Below are 21474 nucleotides of genomic sequence, written 5' to 3'. Positions count from 1 at the left end.
CGAGTGCTTTAGAAGAAATAAAAACATAGGATACAAGTGCAACATGGGGGAGCAACATGAGGCCATTAACCGAAATGTCTAAAGCCAAACTCCGGTTTTTCAGTCTTTTTTCTCAATGGTAGGAGATTGGAAATTTGACAGGGACTGGGAGCCAGTTCCTAAATGTTACTTCTCCTTGAACGCAAGATCTTGTAAAAGCATGGGAACGTCCAGCCATAATTTATCCTGACTCCTAAAATGGGCCGGACACGCCAGGCCCGAAAACTGATGAAAGATGATATTAGCAATTAGAGTTTGATAGCTGCTTAAACAGATTGATGAAAGAGACTTGCAATGGTTAGTCCTGCACTCTCAGGTTTTTCTTTACTTTTTACCAATGGTCCATTCACTGCTGTATCCAGTCCCATGATGCTTCCTCGTGCCAATATATTGGTGTCATTAACATGAGGGGTACATAATAACAGTCTAGCTCACATTTGACAAATTCGGTTTTGAAGCATTTTTGTTTGCAGTTATTTTTAACCTCAAACAGGTAAATGGCAAGTTGGGGTAGGATCTATAATGGAGGGGTTGAGGACCCCCATCCTTCCCCGCGATGTTTGCAGTAAAATAATCACCCCCAGCCCCATAAAAACAAAAGAAAATTGCTGAAGTTGACATTCGGCAAAAAGAAAAACAAATACAATCACCAATCCTTCGTAGAACCCACAATAAAATGTAGGACCATAAATTCAATCAATCCTACTCTTTAAAAAATGCTTAGGATTATATTCTTGCCTACAATATAATTATCTGCACAGTACTCTTAATTTCAGTACGGTTAAGAACTATACATTCTTAAAAGTAATCTATGCTAGTGCCAATAATGAGAAATAAAGACGCATGATCTCAAGTTACTCTTACCTGGTAACGTTCTTTCGATGGAATGGTCCTACGACATATTCCATATCTTTGACAGTAATCACCACAGCTGTGCTGCTTAGGAACATTTTCGGCGTCTGCGTCCTGCATGGATGCGCCGTCCCCGAGGACCTCGTCCGACGGCACCCGATGTGATAAGTAGGACGCACGACACCCGTAGCCTCAGTTGTAGTTATTTCCCCCAGAACGTGCAACACCAGTCTTCTGCCAGTCAGACACACAAGGCCTTGCGGAAACGTAAGCTGCAATCGCATAAGAAATTCTGCAGCGGGGAAGGTATGGAGGGAGCGATATGGAATACGTGGTCGGACTATCCCATCGAAAGAACGTTACCAGGTAAGAGAGTAACTTGTTCTTTGAGGGGATTGGGTCCTCCGACGTATTCCATATCTTTGACAGACTCCCAAAGCAGTACCAAAGCAAGGAGGTGGGAAAAGAATTTAGAACACAATTTTAGCATGTCCAATCAAATTGCAAAATAAAGGACTGCCTTGCCAAAGGCCAGATGCTGTCCTCGGATGGAATCGAGGGAGTAGTGACGTACAAAAGTATGTACTGAAGCCCAGGTGGCTGCATCACAGATGCTACGAATAGGAACACCCCTCTGTAGGGCAGTAGATGCAGCCATACCCCTGGCAGAATGGGCCCACAAGCCAGCCGCTGGGTCCTTACCCGCCAAGCGGTAACACTCGGAGATAGCCAAAATAATCCAAAATAATCCAACGAGCCAAAGTCTGTTTCATCACAGCTTGTCCCAAACGCTTTCCAGCGTAACCAATGAAGAGTTGATCGTCCACTCTGACCCGGGACATGCATGAAATATAAAAGCTCAATGCTCTCCTAGGATCAAGCCTATGGAGCCTCTCCCCTTCCTTACCAGGATGCGGAGGAGGATAGAATGCCGGAAGAACAACCTTCTGGCCCAAATGAAATTCCGAAACACCACCTTCGGAAGAAAGGAAGGACGAACTCGAAGGACAACCCTGTCCTTATGAAACACAGTGACGGGTGGCTTAACTGAAAGTGCCTGTAACTCACTCACTCTGCGAGCAGAAGTAACCGCAACCAAAAACACAGTTTTAAGAGTTAACAGTCTCAAAGGGCAAGAATGCAAAGGCTCAAACGGAGCACCCATAAGAAACTTAAGAACAAAGTTCAAATTGCAACCGGGCACCAGAAAAAGTGACGGAGGGAACACATTAGTGAGCCCTTTCAAAAACTGAGAAATTAAAGGAATCTTAAAATAGGAACATTCTTCAGACGAGCGCTTAAATATGGACAGCGCCGCCAGGTAACCTTTAATGGTACCCACTTGCAAGCCCCTGTGGGCCAAGGAAAGCAAAAAAGACAACCATGGGAATGTCACACTCAAAAGGATCCACATTCTTAACTCTGCACCAGTCGCAGAATTTACGCCAACGGCAACGGTACAGAGACTTTGTTGCCGGCCGTCTGGCCGAGAGCAATACCTCCAACACGTCTTCAGGGAGGTCCCAATCCTTATACCTCAACCTTTCAGAAGCCAAGCGTGACGGTTGAGGGATCTGACCTCTGGATGGAGAACATGACCCCCCTCCCGTGAGAGCAGATCGTCTCGGTAGGGAAGACGACGTGGAGGGCAGATGGACAAGTTGAGAAGGTCCGGGTACCACGTCCTCTGGGCTCACGCCGGAGCAATGAGGATCAATCAGGAACCGAACCTCTGTAACCTCCGCAGTACTTACGGGATGACGAGGACTGGAGGAAACGCATACAGCAGTGGGAATGACCACTCCACCACGAACGCGTCTCCTAAGGCTCCTTTTGGAGGAAATTCCCGCGAGCAGAACCTTTCGCACTTCCGGTTGACACTGGAGGCGAACAGATCCACTTGAGGGGTCCCCCAAAGGGCGAAGATCTCCAGGATAACCTCCTGAGCCAGCTCCCACTCGTGAGAGATCGTGCTCTGCCTGCTCAGAGCATCCGCTGTCTCGTTGTCATCTCTGGCCAGATGAACAGCTCGAGATCGAAACTTCCTGCTGGATGGCCCAGAACTCGAGCTGCATCGCCTCCCTGCACAGAGGAAGTGACCCTGCCCCCCCCCCCCCTTTTTGTTGAGGTAGTGCATGGCCACCGTGTTGTCTGTTAGAATCAGGACACTCTTTCCTCGCACAGTCGGCAGAAAAGCCTTCAGGGCTAGCCTGAATTGATATGGAGTCTGGACTTCGACAAAGACCAACGACCGCTGACTGTCAACTCGTTGGCTTGAGCTCCCCATCCCGTGACGGATGCGTCCGTCACGAACGCCACCTCCGGCCAGGGTAGGCAAAATGGGGCCCCCTTCATCAAGGTGCCTTCGACGGCCCACCACAGAAGGTCCTGGGCGACCGAGGGCGGCACCTGAACAGGGTCCGACATCCTGCCGGAAGAGTGCGACCACTGCATCTTCAGTGCCCACTGCAAAGATCTCATCCGCAGACGAGCCTCTGGCACCAGAAGAATGCAGGATGCCATGAGGCCGAGCAACCTCAAGAACTCGAACACCGGGAACATCTCGGCAAGTTGAAACTTGTGCACCATCTGCTGAATGTGAAGAGCCCTCACCTGGGGAGGAAAACACAGCCCCGGGGATGTGTCAAGCACTGCTCCGATGTACTGGAGCCGCTGTGTTGGCGTCAAATGGGACTTCTTTAAATTGAGGGAGAGGCCCAGCTTGTGAAGGGAGTGGCAGGTGACGGACAGATGGTCCAGGACTTGCTAGGGAGAGCTCCCCCTGATAAACCAATCGTCCAGGTAGGGGTAGACGTGAATCCCCCCTTTCATGAGATGCACTGCCACCACCACCATGAGCTTGGTGAAAACCCTCGGGGCGGAGGTCAATCCAAACAGCAGGACCCGAAACTGAAAGTGCGAGCCGCCAACCGCGAACCTCAACTAGTCCTGAAGTTGAAGGGCCTGGAGGACTTGAGAGAAAGTAACCATCTTGAATTGTCCTTCCTGAGGAGTTTGTTCAAACCGCGCAAGTCCATGATGGGTCTCAATCCCCAGTCTTTCTTTGAAATCAAAAAATAAGGGGAATACCATCCCTTGTTCCTCTCTGCTACAGGCTCCAGTTCTATGGTGCCTTTCTCCAGCAGAGCTTGAATTTCCTGTGCAAGGAGTGGATCCGGACTCTTCAAAGAGAGGTTCCCAGGAGGATTGTCGTGAGGCCTCGGCACAGAACCCACACATCTGAAGTAATGGCACGCCACTCTACAAGATGCTGCGCCAGCCTTCCCCCAACCGGCGAACCATGGGACATGGCCTCATGATTGAGTGGTAGTGGCTGCGGCATTGCCTGAGGGCAAAGAGGCAACTGCCCGAGCGGCCTTGGCACCTTGAGTACCTTTGTTTCCACCTCACCTCTGGCACTCTTATGATGGCCTCTTTGACTGCTAGCTCCTCTCGCTTTACTGAAGGACGAGTAATAGCGAAAGGAACCTCCCCTCCATTGCTGTCCCCTAGGACGAAAAGGCGAAGGTTGGCGAACTGCAGCGCCCAATGACTTCGCTGCAGCTTTGGAGGTCTGCAACCTTGCTGCCAAAAGATGTTCACCATCAAAGGGCATGTTGAGGAGCCGGGACTGCACATCAGGAGCGAACCCCGACTTCCGCAACCACGCAAACCTGCGTATTACGGTGTTTGCCATGTCCAAACCCGACTGAACGGCCTCACACATGGCATCCTTGCCATCCTGAACCATAGCAAGGAAACCATCCCGTTCGTCCCTTTCGGGAATATGTTTAGCCACTAATGCAACACAGTTCCACAGAGTGTGTGTGAAACGAGACAAGGCACATACGGAGTTGGCCGCCTGAAACGCCATACACCCTAAACAAAACACTTTCTTCGCCCAGCCATCAAAATGTTTGTCGTCCCCATCTGGAGGGATGGTAGGATACGACGCCTGCTTTGCCGGGGCCGTAGCTGCCTGCACCACCAAACTCTCTGGAGTGGGGTCCCTGGACAAGTAGCAGCGGTCGCTACTGGCTGGACAGTATTTTCGCGACAAAGACTTGCCCATTGCCGGGAGACTCTCCGGAGCAGTCCAAGCCGCCGCCGCCACCCTTCTCTGCATAGCCATATGAAACGGCAACTCCCCTGGGGGGAGCCGACCATCCCAAGTACTCAGTGACCCGAGGCATAAGGCGCAGGTACGAAGAATCGGCATGAGTGCCAGGCTTAGGCCTACAAAGCTCCACCTCCGGAGAGGTGTCCAGTCCACTGGCATCATGCAGTGACTGCCTTAGGTCATCAAATCGGCTATGGCCCGAGAGAAACTCATCTGGCACCGTAACCGGAACCAAGCCCTCATCACCCTCTGAAATGTACTCCAGGCAGTGAGAGGAAGACACCTGGGGACCAAAGCTATGCCTGACCTTAGCCAGAGCCTTTCTAGGGGCTACCCCCGTACCACGGGGCCCCTCCGACACCACCACCTCGAAAGGTTTCAAGGGCACCGAACGAGTCGGTGCCGAGAGAATCTGCGTCGACATCGAGTGAATCGACGTCGACCTCAGCCTCAGCGCCGGCAGCATCGGTGGCGTCGACACAGTCCTCGAAGCCAGAGCTCCGAGCGTGTCCTTCGACAACCTAGGCGCTGACAGCGTCGACGACCCCCTCGGCGGCAGAGCCTCGAGAGAGGTCGACGACGACCTCGGCGCCACAGGTGTCAACGGCTGTCATGATGCCCGCTCCCGGGGAGCCGGTTCAAGCCCTGCGTCCCCGAAAGCGGACATCCAGCCCCCAAGGAAGGACCCAGCAACCCCATATAGGGGCCCTTTGGACAGTGTCCTGGCGCCTATGGCGCCAGGCTCATAAAAGACATCAGTCCTGGCGCCATAGGCGCCAGGCTCATTATGGGAGTGCTTGGGTGCACTTTCCTGATGCAGACCATGCTGCAGGATCCCGGCCTCCTTGAGGCCTGAAAGGAACTACTTTACCTGTGGGACTAATTTACCATCCGGGCGTGGTCGGGGAAGGATACATACCTGGGACTTCTTCCAAGGCTATTTAAACCCCACCCGAACAGCCACACGTGCTTCGCGTTGTTCTGCATCTAGCAGCTGGACGCTCACCGTGTCTGCTCCTGCATCCTGACTTCTGCCACGCCTGCCAGCATCCTGGATCACCTACAATGGAAGAGAAGAAGAGAACAGAAGAAGGAAAAGTCCTTACCTGCTAAATCCGCATCCCGGAGACATCTCGCCGACAATCCTGAAAAAGGAAAACTTTTATTTAAAAGCTCATCGCGTCGATCGCTGCAGCACCGCATTCCACTCACCTTTACAGGGCACCTCCATGTTCAGCAGCGATCATCCGGATTCGCAGTCACGCCCCAGCACCTAGGGAGAAAAAGACCAGAACAAAAGGTGACAGAGAGAAGGGAATAAGGAAAGCTAAATCTCCATGTTAAGACTTAGCTGTTGATTCATTCCCTCTTCATTTTGGGTCCGCGCCGCATCCTGGCATTTCCGGACCCCGGCCCCTAAGGGGAAAAAGAAACATCAGCGTTAATGAGCGAATGAAAAGACATTACCAAAAAAACGCTCATTAAAGACTTACCTGATTTCTACAAGGATTTCACCTCTCATCTCGGGTCGGTGCCTGTTCCCCGGCATTCCGTACCCCGGCCCCTATGGGGAAAAAGACACTAGCATTAGTACATTAATGCATGGACACAAGGGAAACCTATTATCAAAAAACTAACCTGGAAGCCAAACAAGTTTGGTTCTCACCAATCCGAAAATCCAGTGAAGTAACTGGATACCAACGCGCCCCTGCATCAGAAGCAGGATGGAGAGCTCGTCCTTCCAGACCCTAGGGTGAGACGCTACGAGGAATCACAGAAGGGTTTCGAGGAGGGTGAGAGGGGAAAATGGGAGGCCGATTGCATTACCCCGCAGTCAGTTAATCCCCTATTTTCACCTACAGAAGGATACTTCTGTGTGCCAGACAAGCCAGATTTGGGGGCCCGGTCCAGTCCGTCTTCAGAACCCTGCGCATCACCTTAGAAGAAGTCAGCAGCGCGAACCAGGCCAGCGCCTCCGTGCGAGTCAGGTGAGCGTGACAACGTCTTCCTCGAACACTGCACAGGATCACGCGGTCTCGAGCGCGTCGAGGACCAGGACCTGGAACGGGCATGGTGAGAACGGTTACCCTTGTCCGAGCGGGACCTCTCCCGCGAACCGTGCCGACCACCCGAGCCCGAAGGCGTGCAAGCGGTGTCTCTCGACCGATCACGACCGACCCCACTCGGAGGTGCAGACGGACCGGTGCCCTGCGATTCGAGAAGCGCTAACATCTTCTTCCCGAAGGAAGCCCATTGCTCCGGTGTCGCTTGCATGGTGGGATAAGCGACCCGCCGACGGGCGGAGTCCTCGGAAGAGGACGGGGAAGGCGACCGATGCCGGTGCTTCCGGGAATGCCTCGAAGAGGCAGAGGAGTGGCGAGACCGACTCCTGGAAGGAGACCGACTGGACCTCCGACGATGACGCGGAGAGTCGCCTCTCAAATCATCCATCGAAAGCCCTGCAGACCTCGACTTCCGGGGCTTAGACACCCTACCTACCGACAACTTCTTCTTGCGTTTCCGCAAGGCCTTGGCCGTGAGCGACTGGCAGTGGACAGTCGTCCATGTCGTGGGCCTCCCCGAGGCACCAGAGGCAGGCGTCGTGCGAGTCCGTTACCGACATCTTGGACCCACAGTCCCCGCATTTCTTGAAGCCCGGACTCGGGGTTGAAGACGAGGTAGATATCGTCACAAACAGGCTTTTTCACAAAAACCAAACAGGTTCAAAGAACCGAGAAGAATACAACAGAATCTCCAAAGAGTCGAGGCGTACCGAGATTCACGAAGCGAACACGTTCGCGGAAAAAACGGAACTGAGGCTACGGGCGCCGTGCGTCCTACTTATCACATCAGGTGCCGTCGGAGGGGGTCCTCGGGGACGGCGCATCAACGTCATCGACGCAGGAAATTTCCAAAGCAGCACAGCTGTGGTGATTACTGTCAAAGATATGGAATACGTCGGAGGACCCAATCCCCTCAAAAACATTTTTCTGTTTCTGCATAACTATCAGTCCGATTTGGTGGGTAATTTAGTTCAGCAATCCTCTCAACATGAACTCATCTTCTCTCCAATGGTTCACTGTGAAATCTGCTGAAGCCAAATTGAAAGAGCATCCATAAAACTACACAAAAAGGGAAATAAACAAAATGAATAAGGAACACTAACTGCTGAGATAAAGAAATATCTGGCAGGGAGCACAGGGCCCCTGGTCTGAGATGAGTCCCTTAAAAATAGCATGAGGTGAAGTAAGTAGTGTGAAGGCTTCTATACAGAGGTTAAAGTGAAAATTCTGACCAATGACTGTGGTGGCAGTTAGTAAAGGAAAGGAAGTGGTCAATTCACAAAGACATTGCTATGAGTAACTCTGGCTGGCTTACTCCGGGCGTTAACCTAGAGAAAGTCATGGGTAACAGTAACTTCTTTGTCAATCGGCACCTAAGTGTTCTGATCTCTTTGGAAATCTTCCTGCGGTCAGTATGGGGAGAGCCAGGTTTTATAGACTAAAAGCCAAAACTAAAACTCTGATCTGCCTCAACATGCTTTGTTTACTCTGCGGCCGCTAAGAAGAAAAGCCCTCAAGGAACATAATCTTTGACCTGCAGAGTAGGATTTTGACACACATGGCAAGTGCATAAACGCGTCCAAATGTTTCTCCATAAAGGTTGGCCATCAGAATCAGGCAAACTCGGAAGTTAGAAAGTTCCTTCAAATACATTTCTTTTTCAGTATTTCTGTTTTTTACTGCAACTGCTTTTCAAAAATCTAAATTAAGAAAAAGACAGACTAACATCAAAAAATCAATAATCATTTTTTTTAAAAAACGTTATGCACTGCAATTTACAATGGGAAAGCCCATTATTCATTATTGAGACCTAAGGAGTTAGAATACATTTTTCACAGAGCAACATCTTTTTACTTTAAATTAATTGAAGCGACAGGTCAGAAAATAACATGATATAAAAGCAGTGTCAATGATGCATAAAAAGTAACAGCTGAAAACAGAACAATTTTATGAACACATTTACCTTGAGGTTCCTGATCATAAAAAAATATTTATTATGTTGTTGGACATCTGAATGACATTAGGTTCTTTGTTGTAAGCGGGTTGTCAATCTCAGATTGTTTTCCTTTCAACAATGCTGGGGAGTGTTCATGCAGGTTAACGAATGAGGCGATCCCGGAAATATAAAAGCAAGTTTCATCTCCTGATGGGTTTTTACCACCTTAGTGCACAAGATGAGCAAAGGTCTCTGTACGTAAACGTACTCCCCCTTTGAAAATGGAAAAAACGACATACTGGAGGTTCAAACCGGTGCATAAAATGGCCTCAATTCACAAATGGTTTACTCTGCATGTTTGTCCGAAAGCAAGGGGAGAAGCAGATTGTGTATTAAAGGTCTCAAAATACACGAAACGGAAACAGTCTTTGCAAAAACCTTCACACAGGCAGTTCCTGGTAGCTAAATAAAACCGTCTTCATGGGGGTATGCTGCAGGACACAAACCGTAGCACCTACCTAATTCTACCAAAAGATACATCTGTCTCTGCACCAGTGAGTGAGGCATCTAGAAAGTGCAATTCCACTGCAAGAAAGAGCATGCGCATTTACATGCCCACCCATGAGACAAGAGTAGACCTGTACATCTGCATTGGCAATGCGCACCCGCCATTACATGCCGAGAGTAACATAGGCATGGCTCGACAGGCTGCAAAAGTCCCTTGCACTTGCGGTTTCAACCAAAACGACAATCTAAATTACCTACCCCACCAAATGACCTAAAATAGATACCCCAAAAAGTTCGAACTACCAAAAGTTCGATTTACCCTTTTCTCTTTTTTCTTCCCTTTTTCTTTCTATTAATTCAAAAGCATATTTATTAATGACTACATAAACACTTGTGTATCTATATATAAAAGTTTTAATTGAACTGTATATCTTTTTATATTATAAAGTAACCGGGCGAGGTATGTCTAGAATAGTCCACTAGATGGCATTAGAGGCCATTTAATTCGCAACATGTCTATTTTTTACAATACGATAGTTCAAGTTTTGCAATTTCTGGTACGCCATTTTTGTCATTTCTCTTGGTGCCTCGGTCGAGTAAACGTCCTATTTTCGCGGTCCTGGATTTTTAACTTTTTTTTTCCCCCAAATCGGATTGCTATTGAATTTTTATAATTTTTCTACTCTGTCTGATTCAGCTTTTTTTTCTTGGTTTAAGGTTTTTTTCAGTTTTTCTTTGGATTGGTTGGATGTTTGGTTTGCTAATGGAATATCCGTTCACTTTTAATTGATTTTTGGGGATTTTTACTTGACTGTTTCGGTTTCGTATTTCTGATGGATCTTCCAAACTAAGTAACATTCCATTTTTAATATTACTGTAAGTTTGCATTTGTTTTCTATATTTACAACTGAAAAACGGTATTAACTTGATGTTTTTATGATTTCATGCTAATCTACAACAAAGTTTGCATTGAATGCCAGGCTGTTTATGTAGTCTTGCAATAGCAAGGTACCATACTTTTCTGCTCTTTCTTTTAATATTGCTATGTTTTGCACACGTTTGTTTGATGTTGATTCTTTCCACTTATTGTTTGCAGTATTTGCCTTTCTTGTATATTTTGTTTGCTCTGCAATGTTTTGATACATTTCCAAATTGGTGGTTTTGTGTGGCCTACTGCTATATTCAAGGCATGGTGCCAGCCTTCAAGTTTACTTGTTTTTGGTCTTCCCTCGAGGATTGCGTTGTAGCAATTCATTTGCAACTGGTATTTTCGGTTGTTTTCACCCATTTCTCGCTTGCCTACCTATCCAAGCGTCATCAGTCATTTAGAAATTCATGCATTTCGTTCTCATGGTGTTGGTAATTTTCTTCTTGGATTGTGTTTTCATATACTATTACTACATCAGTTTTCGTTAAACGTTAAGGCACATAATTTATTAATGTGGAATTGGTACTCACTATCATTTATATATAATTGTTGCAGACCGTGTTTTTGTATATATTTTGCCACATTGCCCGATTAAAATGAAAATAACACCACTGAATTTCAATCTTTGAAAATGCTTTTCACAGCATTCATTGCAGATACTTCACAGTCCATAATACATTTTTTGGGGTTAGTGATGGTGTCATTTATTTTTTCTTTGATAATTTTTAATATTTCTCGATACATTTTTTTCGGTTTTGTGGCTCATTGGGAAGAAATCATCTGAAATTTCACTGTGAATAATATACAATTGAGTAAACGGTTTGGGACAGCTTTTGAAAGTGCCATCTAGTATCCAGTTTTTGCTTATTTTTAACCTCTGCATATTGTTTTCTGTCGCAAATATTATGTATTTTTCCACATTGTTTACACTTTCGTGCAACAGAAATGCCTCACCTTCCTGTGTAACTCATGCTTTCCGTTATCGTTACCTCAGATAATTTCTCCACTTATACCTACATCTGTGTCAGCTTTCCTTTTTAATTCCATTCGTTTTTGCTTTACTTCAATTTTTGATACATTGGGTTCATGGTTGTGGTCTCCAACATATTCAATTAAATCTTCTTTCGTGCAGGCTCTTCCTCTACAGTTTTATTTTTTATATTCTATACATGGTTTTATTTTCCTTTTTTCTTTCAACATTATATATATCCCGCTTGATAAAGCTATTTGTTTTGTTTCCTTTGTTGGAAACTAAATAATTTGCTTTCTCCATTTCCTTTTTTCCTATGGTAGTAAAACATAGATTTAGATTTCTTTGAAATGTAATTGCTTACATCGTTTTTAAATAGTTATCAGTTCTATAGTAACTGCTTCTTAAGGATCTCACCGTGTAAACTAGCGATTCTCAGTATTTTGCCTTGTTTTCTCTAATCAGTATAGACGGTGTAACACTCCTTCGTTTTCCGGTCACAATCGTTAGATGACAGTTTAACTGACTTTCTTTTCTTTCTCCCGTTTTCCCTGCCTGAAATGTTTGTCTCGTGTTGTTTGAGGTCCAATCATATTTACTCAAAGTTATTTCGTAAGAGGAAGCATCTTAATACACTCTAGTTTCTTTCTTGATCTGTTTATTAAAATATATTGCCATTCCTTCACTTTTCGGTATTTCTGTATTAAAATTACTATTTTATTAGGCTTTTGCAATTTGGAAATATACAAACATTTTGGTATAACAGACTTTTCACATGCGGTCATTTCCATTGCGGTTATTTCAGCCGCAGTAAAAACAAACCTAAATCGCACTTGTAGCCAATCCCTCCTACTGCATAGGGGTTCCCTTTGTGAATCACCCGAATTGCATGCAGATGACGCAGGAGTACAATGCGTGGAGATCTTAAAATGACTGGTGCAGTTTATTGGCGAGCTGTACTGTCTTCCTGGAACCTCTTGGAAAAGAGAAGACTTCAATACGCAGAGAAAAAGGAAAAAAACAATGGGCACTTAAGTGCCGCACAAAAAATGCAAACTGTTTTAGGGGTAGAAGATGCTTCTTTATGTAAATCAAATATCTATATTGAAGGTCATAATTAATGTACTAAAAGGGTACTGAAGCATGCTATAAAAAAAGGCAAAGCAGTGTAGGAGCATTCTCCTAAAGCGATCACCCACAATGACCTTATTGTAAACAGTAGCGTTTGAATCATTTGCAAAACCTTTTCCTGAACTTGTCAGTGTTTGTTTCACCTAAAAATCAAGCCCATAGACAAAAGAAGGCGTTCTTGCAGTGTGGAAAATGGCTATTTCGGGGTTGGTATAGTGTGATTGTGGGTCTGCTGGGCACCTCCCAGCTATATATCCAGCTTTTGCTTATGCTGGCTGGCTGGTGCACGGGTCTGGGCTGGAACATTGACTTTTCCAAACATATTTTAAAGCACGTTTTTCTATGATATGCGTTTTATTAGACCTTTTGTCTATTTAGCAAAGAAGAATTGGAATTTTCAAAAACAACTAAATGCTTTAAATGCAACATTTTCTACAAGATGTCATATGCAGCACCTTCAGCCATTCCTGGCGTTCTAGTGAGCAGCATTTTCCATTGTAGTTTGGCATTTCTGATCATAGGGGCTGGTATATAAAGTTAGGTATGCTTAAAAGTCAGGAGTGGCTTAAAATGATGCAGGGCATGGGGCCTCTTGAACACTATGAATTTGTTGGTATTTTGATTGATGCTATAATACGACTGTTTATAAGGATGTGTGCACAAGGTAGTGTGGATATTTGTGGCCAAATGAAGTACCATTTGCATTTATTGTGGACAAGGTACAAATGACAACGCGCCGCATACATTGTCATAAATGGTATTGCCTTCTTGATATGCTTTGTAATGAAAGTGAAGAGGTTATCCATAAAATGTCTGCACCAATTGAAAGAAATAGCAAATGGAGAACATGTGATGTATTTTTGCAAACCATACAAAACTTGGGAAAAACACATGAAACTTCTTTTCCCTAGTATTTTGGTCCAAATACACATGAGACTTTATTTACACAGTTTGCTCCTTTGGAGGTGTGATCCTTTAAAATACATAAGAAAGCACCATGTTAAAAAGATTCCACATTTTTAAATGTAGAAAAACCCTTAGCCAGACGTTATGAGTTTGTGTCAATCTATGGACTAACATTTATTAGAAACACTCCTTGCACTAAACAATGTTCTCTTGCATTTTTGGTACCTGTCTGCAGTAATTAACCATACTGCAGGGATAACATTTGGAGATAAACAAAAGGAAAAGAGCACTTAACCCACTTTATATACTATCTTGCTCATTGAGGAAAACACACCCTATTCTCAAAAATAAATGAAAGCAGAAATTACTCACATTTCACTGAACTATTATTGAGAGTCTGGCCTAAGTGGGAGTTATACTCCTATACAAATGACTTTTAAAATGGGTGCAAGTGCTGCTCGTCTTTTGTGAACCCCCTCCCCCTGTGATTTTTACACTGTTTGAACACCTGTCCCAAGTGAGGCGGAGACAGGAGAGGGACTGGAACGCGGCAAACCACAGTCATTTATCTAGTTACAGACAGCATTGTTGGTCCATTGGTTTGCTATGCGACAGTGCCCAGAAATGGTTTTAAATGATAAACAGTCCGTTTGAACGCGCATAACCCCCCCAACTGTAGCAGTAACCATACATGGTTTCGTATCATTCGGATGTAACGTTCCATCTCCTTTCATGTCATGTGAGTTCACACAAAAACAAAGTACGGATGTTGACCATTTGAGAACACTATAAATAATTGTATGCAGCTGAAACCTGTGAATAGTCAGAAAAACATCAGTTCATCTTCACAAACATTAGCAGGGGTATGGTTCGTATGCGAGCCAAACCAGCCCACTGGAAATGTTGTTGACGTCCGTTGACTGTATATGTCCAAGTAGTACCTGGAGTGTGGTCTAGCTCTGTAACTGAAATGTACATTTCTCCAGGTAATGGGCATTTGCTGTGACTGAAAGGATTCGTTAAAAGGCAAACTGGAACCATAGACTGTGGTGCTTGAACGCTTCGATTCCATTCCCTTGGCATACAGCACATCTTACCACAGCTCACATCTTACCACAGCTCAGCAGCAAACCACTTCAGAGGTCTGCCAGCATTCTTGTTGCAGAGGAAAAAATTATAAGACCAAGTGACCAAAATTTAGTCAATTAATCTAAGAGTTTGATGTTCTTTGTTTTATTTAGGGTAAATCTTTTCATAGAAAAAGTTCTGTGCCAAAATGTACAGCTCTCCGTCTTTCTCCCGCACAGCGTGTGCTCTGATGAACTGAAACTGCTCCAGTGCAAATTCATAGAACTCGTTCTCCATCTTCCAGATGTCTGACTGCTGTAGCTTGGCAGTGGTTTCCTTTGTGGGAGCCTTTTTTTCTGTTGTTTTTCGAAGATGCGATTTTTTTCCTAAAAAGAAAAACATATTGCCTTTTAATTTATGGTGGTACGGGTATAAAGCTCTAATTGTGCATTCATACATTTGTGTGTGTACAAGGATCAACCAGGTTCTGTACTGGAACATTTTTCAATGTACCTGCCTATGTTGAAATTGTCAATTAACCGGTGGACCTCCACAAGATATTTATGCTGTATAGAAAAAGCTAAAGAAAATGGAGAAGTCTGAAGTTACACAATAAAATGGAATAAAATACAGAAAATTGTGCCAGTGATTGTATTAAATGAGTCACTATAGTTGGATAGTTGAATATTGGAGAAAAAATAACTTGTTTTAGTTAAATACAATCAAAGGTACCCTGTGCGTGGGGGTCTACTGAATGGAGTCGATTGCAGTTTCAGTTTAGTAACTAAAGACAGTTCAATGAAATTCATAAAGCATCCCAAAGGGCAGAAAGGGGGTTTCCCCTTCAGGTATTGTTCATATAGTATAGAAGTGTTTAGTTATACCAATTCCCTTAGTATTAACCAATAATAACATTTAGAGGATGAAGAGGTTACCTTTGCTTAGTGAAGGAAGAATATTCTGCTCGATAAACTTGTTATTATATGTTGCATTAATTGAAAAAAATAAATTAAACCATTTTAACAATCCTATTCATTGTGCTTACGACTGTATTACATTATAATACATCCCAATAATAGCTTCTGTTTGTTGGTCTAACTTGCTTCTTTATCAATCCTCTAAAATATGTGAAACAGCAAATTGAAGGTTATGTTGCCCTTTAATTATGTTTTGCGTCTCATGCATCCATCTTTCCTCTCTTATGTTTTACCCTCTTCGCTTTCGTGTCAGTTTATGTGTTCGGCTATTGCAATGCAACCCTGATGAAAGCTCCTCTCTCTCCTTGGCAAATCTCAGGTATTCACTTTGCCAACAAAGTTGAGCCTTTACAACTACACTGGCCTTAATCCAATTAGATCCAATAGGGTGTGCTGCTAATAAATGTGTGGAATGCTGTACATCATGCTGCTTCTTCACTAATAAACATTCCAATCCGTCTAATCAACACCATTGGTTTACTTCATACTCCTTTTCCGAGTTGTATATCAAATTATTTACTTTTTGTATACTCATTTTCTCTTCCTACTACCATTATTCAACTCAACACTCTGAGTTTAGTATACAACTGAGTGCTGAAAGTATTAACCAGTGAATACATTTGCTGATCATATCTAGCTAGTAACCCGCTGGCACAAACACATCCGCCCAGTGTTACTACTGCCCATTTTCTAATGGTATTTGATTTTTCTTAACAATTTTTCTTATGATCTAAACATATTACAATAACACAATTCTAGATTAGAATTCCAGTTGTGTTGAGGCATTCACTAGATCAACTGAATATTCACATTTGTCTCAATTTGCAAACTATGCTGCTAAGTGCTATAATTAAAGAAATACTATTTTATATTGCTCCCAAAGTAAGACTTCTGCTTTACACTGATTTCCTCCGAGAGTAGAGACGCCTTTACAAGTTGTAATAAGTAAGGGTCGCAAATCACAGCATGACAAGTCAAAGTATGGCTTCTAGCGCAGCACAATAAAGGCAACAAACGTCTATACCCTTGGGACAGAAGGTAAGTGTGTAAGAATGCTATCAGAGAGTGCAACCAGCCTAGGTTTTTGGTAATTCTTATTTAATAAAATGATGCAGGTAATTCCAACTGTGGAGGTGAGCTCAGATAATCGGCATCACCTTCATAAACACCCCAGGCCAAAAACATAGTGTACCCATGTGCATCAGCTAGGTAGTCTTCGGACAAGTCAAGTGCAGGCTTATTGGCCAACATTCTAGCACAGACAATGACTTTGTCCTGCCTATACTGCTACTGAGGTGTCATCTAATCAGCACCTATTTCTGGTCCTCCACACCATGGCCCAAAGCAACTGGCATGCAAAGGTTTAGAGTGCTACGAGCAACATCTTGCTCCCAAACTACACATTGGGGATCACTGGCATTACCACATGGTAGGGTGCGTTTTAATAGTGTCTGCTCACGTGAGGACCTATACGTCAACATTTAAGGACTTGACAGCCCGCAGCATCAGACACTCGCAGAGCAGCAGGATCATTGGCTGCTTTGCGAGTGTGTGCTGTACTTCCCCATGAAGAATACCTGCGTACAGGAACAGAACCTCTTGTTATTGGGTGTACAAACCATAGCTGCATATGTAGAAGCACTTGTCCACCCTATTTGTTAATAGAGCCCCATAACGGGAATGGGACTTTGCTGTTAAACATAGTCCGTTGGCACCCCTTTACACTTTCCATCAGCATGCCCAATCAGTGAGGCCCGACGGACTGCAAGAAATAGGAGCAAGACAAACAGCAAAAACAACATTTAAGTGGTGAAGGCAGCACTCTGCCATCCCACTGCCCTAAAATACTCTATCTCTAGCTCTTGCTCGACAAATCAGTTTGATTTCTTACCTACTGAAAAGGAGTAAAGTGTAGAAAAGTGTTTATATCACACAAGGGAGATCAGCTTGGATACAGCGGTGCAACAGAAGCAACATTGCTGCGAGAAAGGCTATTAAGAAATCAAATGAGATTTGACAATGCATTCAATGAGATTTGATCATGCATTCAATTGGCATGCAATCGTTAAAATCAGTCTTACCGGAACGGTACAGTTCTGTTGCACCCCTAAAGAAACGGGGCAAAGCTGCTTCCAACAACATGACAAAGTCTTCCAGCTCCTCTGTAACCCCCACCAGAAAATACTCATTTATTAAGTTGTACTTTGCTTGCTCCAATGCCCATCTACTTCCCACGTTCCTAAAATGACAAACAAAGATAACAAAACTTTGTAAGTTTGGATTACAAGGATTCCTCCAGATAGGACATGTGTGTAAGTGAAGAAAAACATTTTTCACTGTGGACACTACTCCAATTCTAGACAGGGTGTCAATAATTTCTGTGTATCTAGATATTAACAGTAACAAACAACAAAAATGGAAACATAAAACAAAAATACCTTCATGGAGATTCAGGTCCTCCTAAGTCATTAATGAACCTGAAATGATGACGCGGAAATAGCCTTGAGTTAACAGTAACTTTCTTTCATATGTGGAGTCCTGCATACCAAAAACAACCTTTTGCTTCCACAAACCATTTCCAACCTTTCCCGACTCCTTTCATCATTATACTCTGCCAACAAGGTTGTATTTAAAAGGACACATCCACCAAGTATCTCCACATAGTTCCTCACACACACAGTATGCATCGTTCTTAAAAAAAAAAAAAAAAGGAATAGGTCTAAGGTGCAAAACAAAATCCTTGAACTTCACTGATGAAGGGCTCTCCTGTCTTTTTCCCAATTCTGCACCAATATCAGTACTCATCACTCCACTATCCACACTAGACTACTTAGCAATCTTTTCCTGGTCAAGTTGCTTCCATGGAGGAAGGAGCGTTCCGTGTAGCGTACGGGCAGGAACACAGATTGGATTGGCTCTATCATCCCATCCAGGACAGCAAAGTCTCCAGCAGCAGTGGCACCATAAAGAATCCTGACATCTGTAGTAGGACTTGCCGACGCAGCAACGCGCCAAGCGTCGGTGTATCAACATAAGCGCCTGTGTCCCAGCAAGAAAAATCTGCTGTGCCAGGATACTACGTGCTACGTGCAAGAGGAGAGCTAGTGCTGTGACCTGATGCCACGCCCCCTAATTCACGCATCATTAAAACTGGCCGCCTGCGCGCTCCGAGAAGTAGCTTTTCTGCTGTGTTCTGCTGTGCCAGGAGACTATGTGCTACGTGCAAGAGGAGAGCTTGTGCTGATATGCACATTATGACCCCTTTAACACAGCTATTGATGAAAAGGAACATTTGTGGACATTCTAATATATTTATCATTATTCAGTGACAATTATAGACCCTAATTTTTCACTTTGTTTCACTTTAGTGACCTGAAGCCACGCCCCCTAATTCACGCATCATTAAAACTGGCCACCTGTTCCGAAGTAGCTTGGAAGTAGCTGTTCTGCTGTTTAGCTGCTTCTGCGCATCGATCCTGGGTTCAGAAGTCCTTTTTCATGACCGAGTGTGATTGGTATTACACCGTATCTCTTGATCCTCCTAAGTGTCCTTAGTAACGTTGCAATACTCCGCTAAGGTCAGTAGTTAGAGGTAAGGCAAAAAGAGATGTCTGCAGTGTATAACGCTGCATGCGTCATGCTACTCCTTTTTGTGGTTTAGTCTTTATGTTTAGCCGCTCTTGCATCTACTGTACCCGTCAGTTTGGGAATGTTAATTTCAGTTTGGGCTCATATTAGATTAAGTTGTTTGTGCCACATGATAGTGGCGACTGAATAAGGTTATAAATAACCTATGCATTTGTCATTTTGCGGGTAACTAATGGCTATGGCACATGGTTAAGACACATGGTTGAAATACATGAAAATATACTGTGGCCTAATGAGCTGTTTGGATTGCTACAATGTCGGCCTATAGAAGTAAAATAATACAGAATGCAATTTTTGTTTCCCAGGTATTGACACGATGTGCGAGTATGGCTCTAGCAGTTGCGACTGCATTGCCTGGCTCGTCCGATACAGATGATGATCTAATTGAAAGTCCCCAGTCCTGTTCAAATGTTTGTGGCGGTTTTGTAGATACAGGCAATGCTGTATTTCCCGGGTTCTTCTCAAAGCTTGTATGAAGGGGATGTCATTATGGCACCTGATAATATGCCTGTTTGTGATTTAAATTCCAGTTTGATGTTTGATAACACGCCCCCTATTTTTAGCACAGCTGATCATTCCTTAATGGGAACTACACAACATCTAGAAACCATTATAGAGGGTCTGGATCGTCAACATTTCACAAATGTGAAGGGAGCCTCGGATAATGGGAATGCTAGTGTGAATGGGCTGATGTTTATAGAGCTTAAGAAGCCGTCTAGACTACTGAATGAAATAGTTCTGGCCTTTACGGCTCTGCCTGAACTGTGTACCAGAATGAAGATTGAACATGGACCCAGCTTGTCGCGATACCTGTGCTAATCCATTGGCTGCCTGTGACCTGGAGTCTAGAAGTGAACCCATGCCGATTTCCGACAATACCATCTTAGTTCAGGAGGAGGTTCAAATGCAACTGCCCAATGAGAACATACTAGCAGATTGTAATGAAACGAGTGGGAATGGTTCCAACAACATGAACGGTCCTGAGTCAGTAAAAATATCTAAAAAACAAATGAAAAAAGCAAAAAAGAACAAAAATCTATCACTACCTAAGAGCTCTAATAACAGCTCGCGTAAGTTTATGAGAAATCTGGACTTACGGTCTGTATGTGACGATTTCCAAAATGATAAAGGCTTACATGGGTCTGGTACAAACAAAATAGCCAGTCCTGGAATAGGGGACCAGATGTCACGTGCAAGAACCATTTAAAATGCAGAAACCGGAAACAGAATTAAGAAAGAGTACTCTGAGGGTTCTAAAAGATTAACAGATGCCTTGAAACATAAACAGGTGCCAGATAGGATAGATAAAAACCTTAGGCGCATGGAAAGAGGTGTGGCCGACATATTTGACATTTTCAAAAATCCAGAAGTACAGTCACGTGCGAATACACCTTCCTTAGCTGGCCTTATGTCACCTTTTGTAACCCCCAACTCAATGGGTGAGTCAGTAGGATGTGTTGATGATCTACAGCCCCATAGCTATCCTGGTCTCTGATCCTGTAGCCAGTGAGACACTGAAGGCACAAGAGAGGAGGAGAATGTTGTTCCTAGGGTTGTGCATATTAATCCTGACCCGGTGATTGATCCCAAGCTTGTTGGCTGCATTCCTCCTCAAGTAGGTCTTACAGAGCAAGCTGTTTGTTCCCTGATTGAAAATATAAAAAAAACAGAGAATGAGTGAAAGTAAGAGTGTGTTGCCGAGTGTGATGAACGATCTTTGGCATGCTGCTAACCCGATTGCCGCTTTGGATCAAATAACAAGCGGGTCTCTGAATGCCGACTCTTGACTTGTAAACGAAGCGTTGAGGTTGAAATATGTGGATTCCAATTTAGCGCCAGATGTTTTAGCACATGGTTCAGGATATGCTGCTGAAGGGGTCACAGAACACCCTGGGATTCATGGTTGATAATATTCTAAAAAAGAAATTTTATACAGGTTGTAATGGATATGCTACAACTGAGCCTAATAAAACTGCCTTGAAAGGGGGCACTGTGGAGTCTATTTGCAGGCCGGGGGTTGTATTTAACTCTTTTGGTAGAGTGCCTGTCGTCAACAATGCTCCTGTGAAACAGGAAGGAGTATTCAGAATGATGCGCCTCCTGGGCATCTGAGGGACCCGGTCCTCCCAAATGAGCATAGTTTAATCTTGTATTATGTACTTGAGGAAGGTGGGCCTAGCTCACTGAAAAGACCTTATATATTGAACGTATTTAATGAAATCCCCGAACTCTGTCTGATAACATCGGCAGACATACAACTGGTTGATTTTATTCATAATCTAAGATATGATTATGTACGACTGATTATCAAGTCTCCTCTGATGAGAGC

The 21474-nt window shown here is 44.2% G+C and overlaps 1 protein-coding gene across 1 annotated transcript in view; it reads right to left on the bottom strand.

Moving 5' to 3' along the window:
• Nucleotides 1-13459: 13459 nt before the first annotated feature.
• Nucleotides 13460-21474, bottom strand: part of HS2ST1 (heparan sulfate 2-O-sulfotransferase 1) — a 523976-nt gene continuing 515961 nt past the window's right edge. The window contains exons 6-7 of the mRNA XM_069641735.1: nucleotides 17579-17736; nucleotides 13460-14906 (exon numbers count right to left, since the gene is read on the bottom strand). Of these exons, the coding sequence (XP_069497836.1) occupies nucleotides 14686-14906; nucleotides 17579-17736 (379 nt within the window). The 3' untranslated portion in view covers nucleotides 13460-14685. The remainder of the gene's footprint in view (nucleotides 14907-17578; nucleotides 17737-21474) is intronic.

Source organism: Ambystoma mexicanum, chromosome 1q, assembly GCF_040938575.1.
Source record: "Ambystoma mexicanum isolate Mex_15411 chromosome 1q, UKY_AmexF1_1, whole genome shotgun sequence".
In the NCBI taxonomy this organism is placed as follows: Eukaryota; Metazoa; Chordata; class Amphibia; order Caudata; family Ambystomatidae; genus Ambystoma; species Ambystoma mexicanum.
The sequence above is the reverse complement of the archived record's forward strand: the minus strand, read 5'-3'. Positions and strand labels throughout refer to the sequence as shown.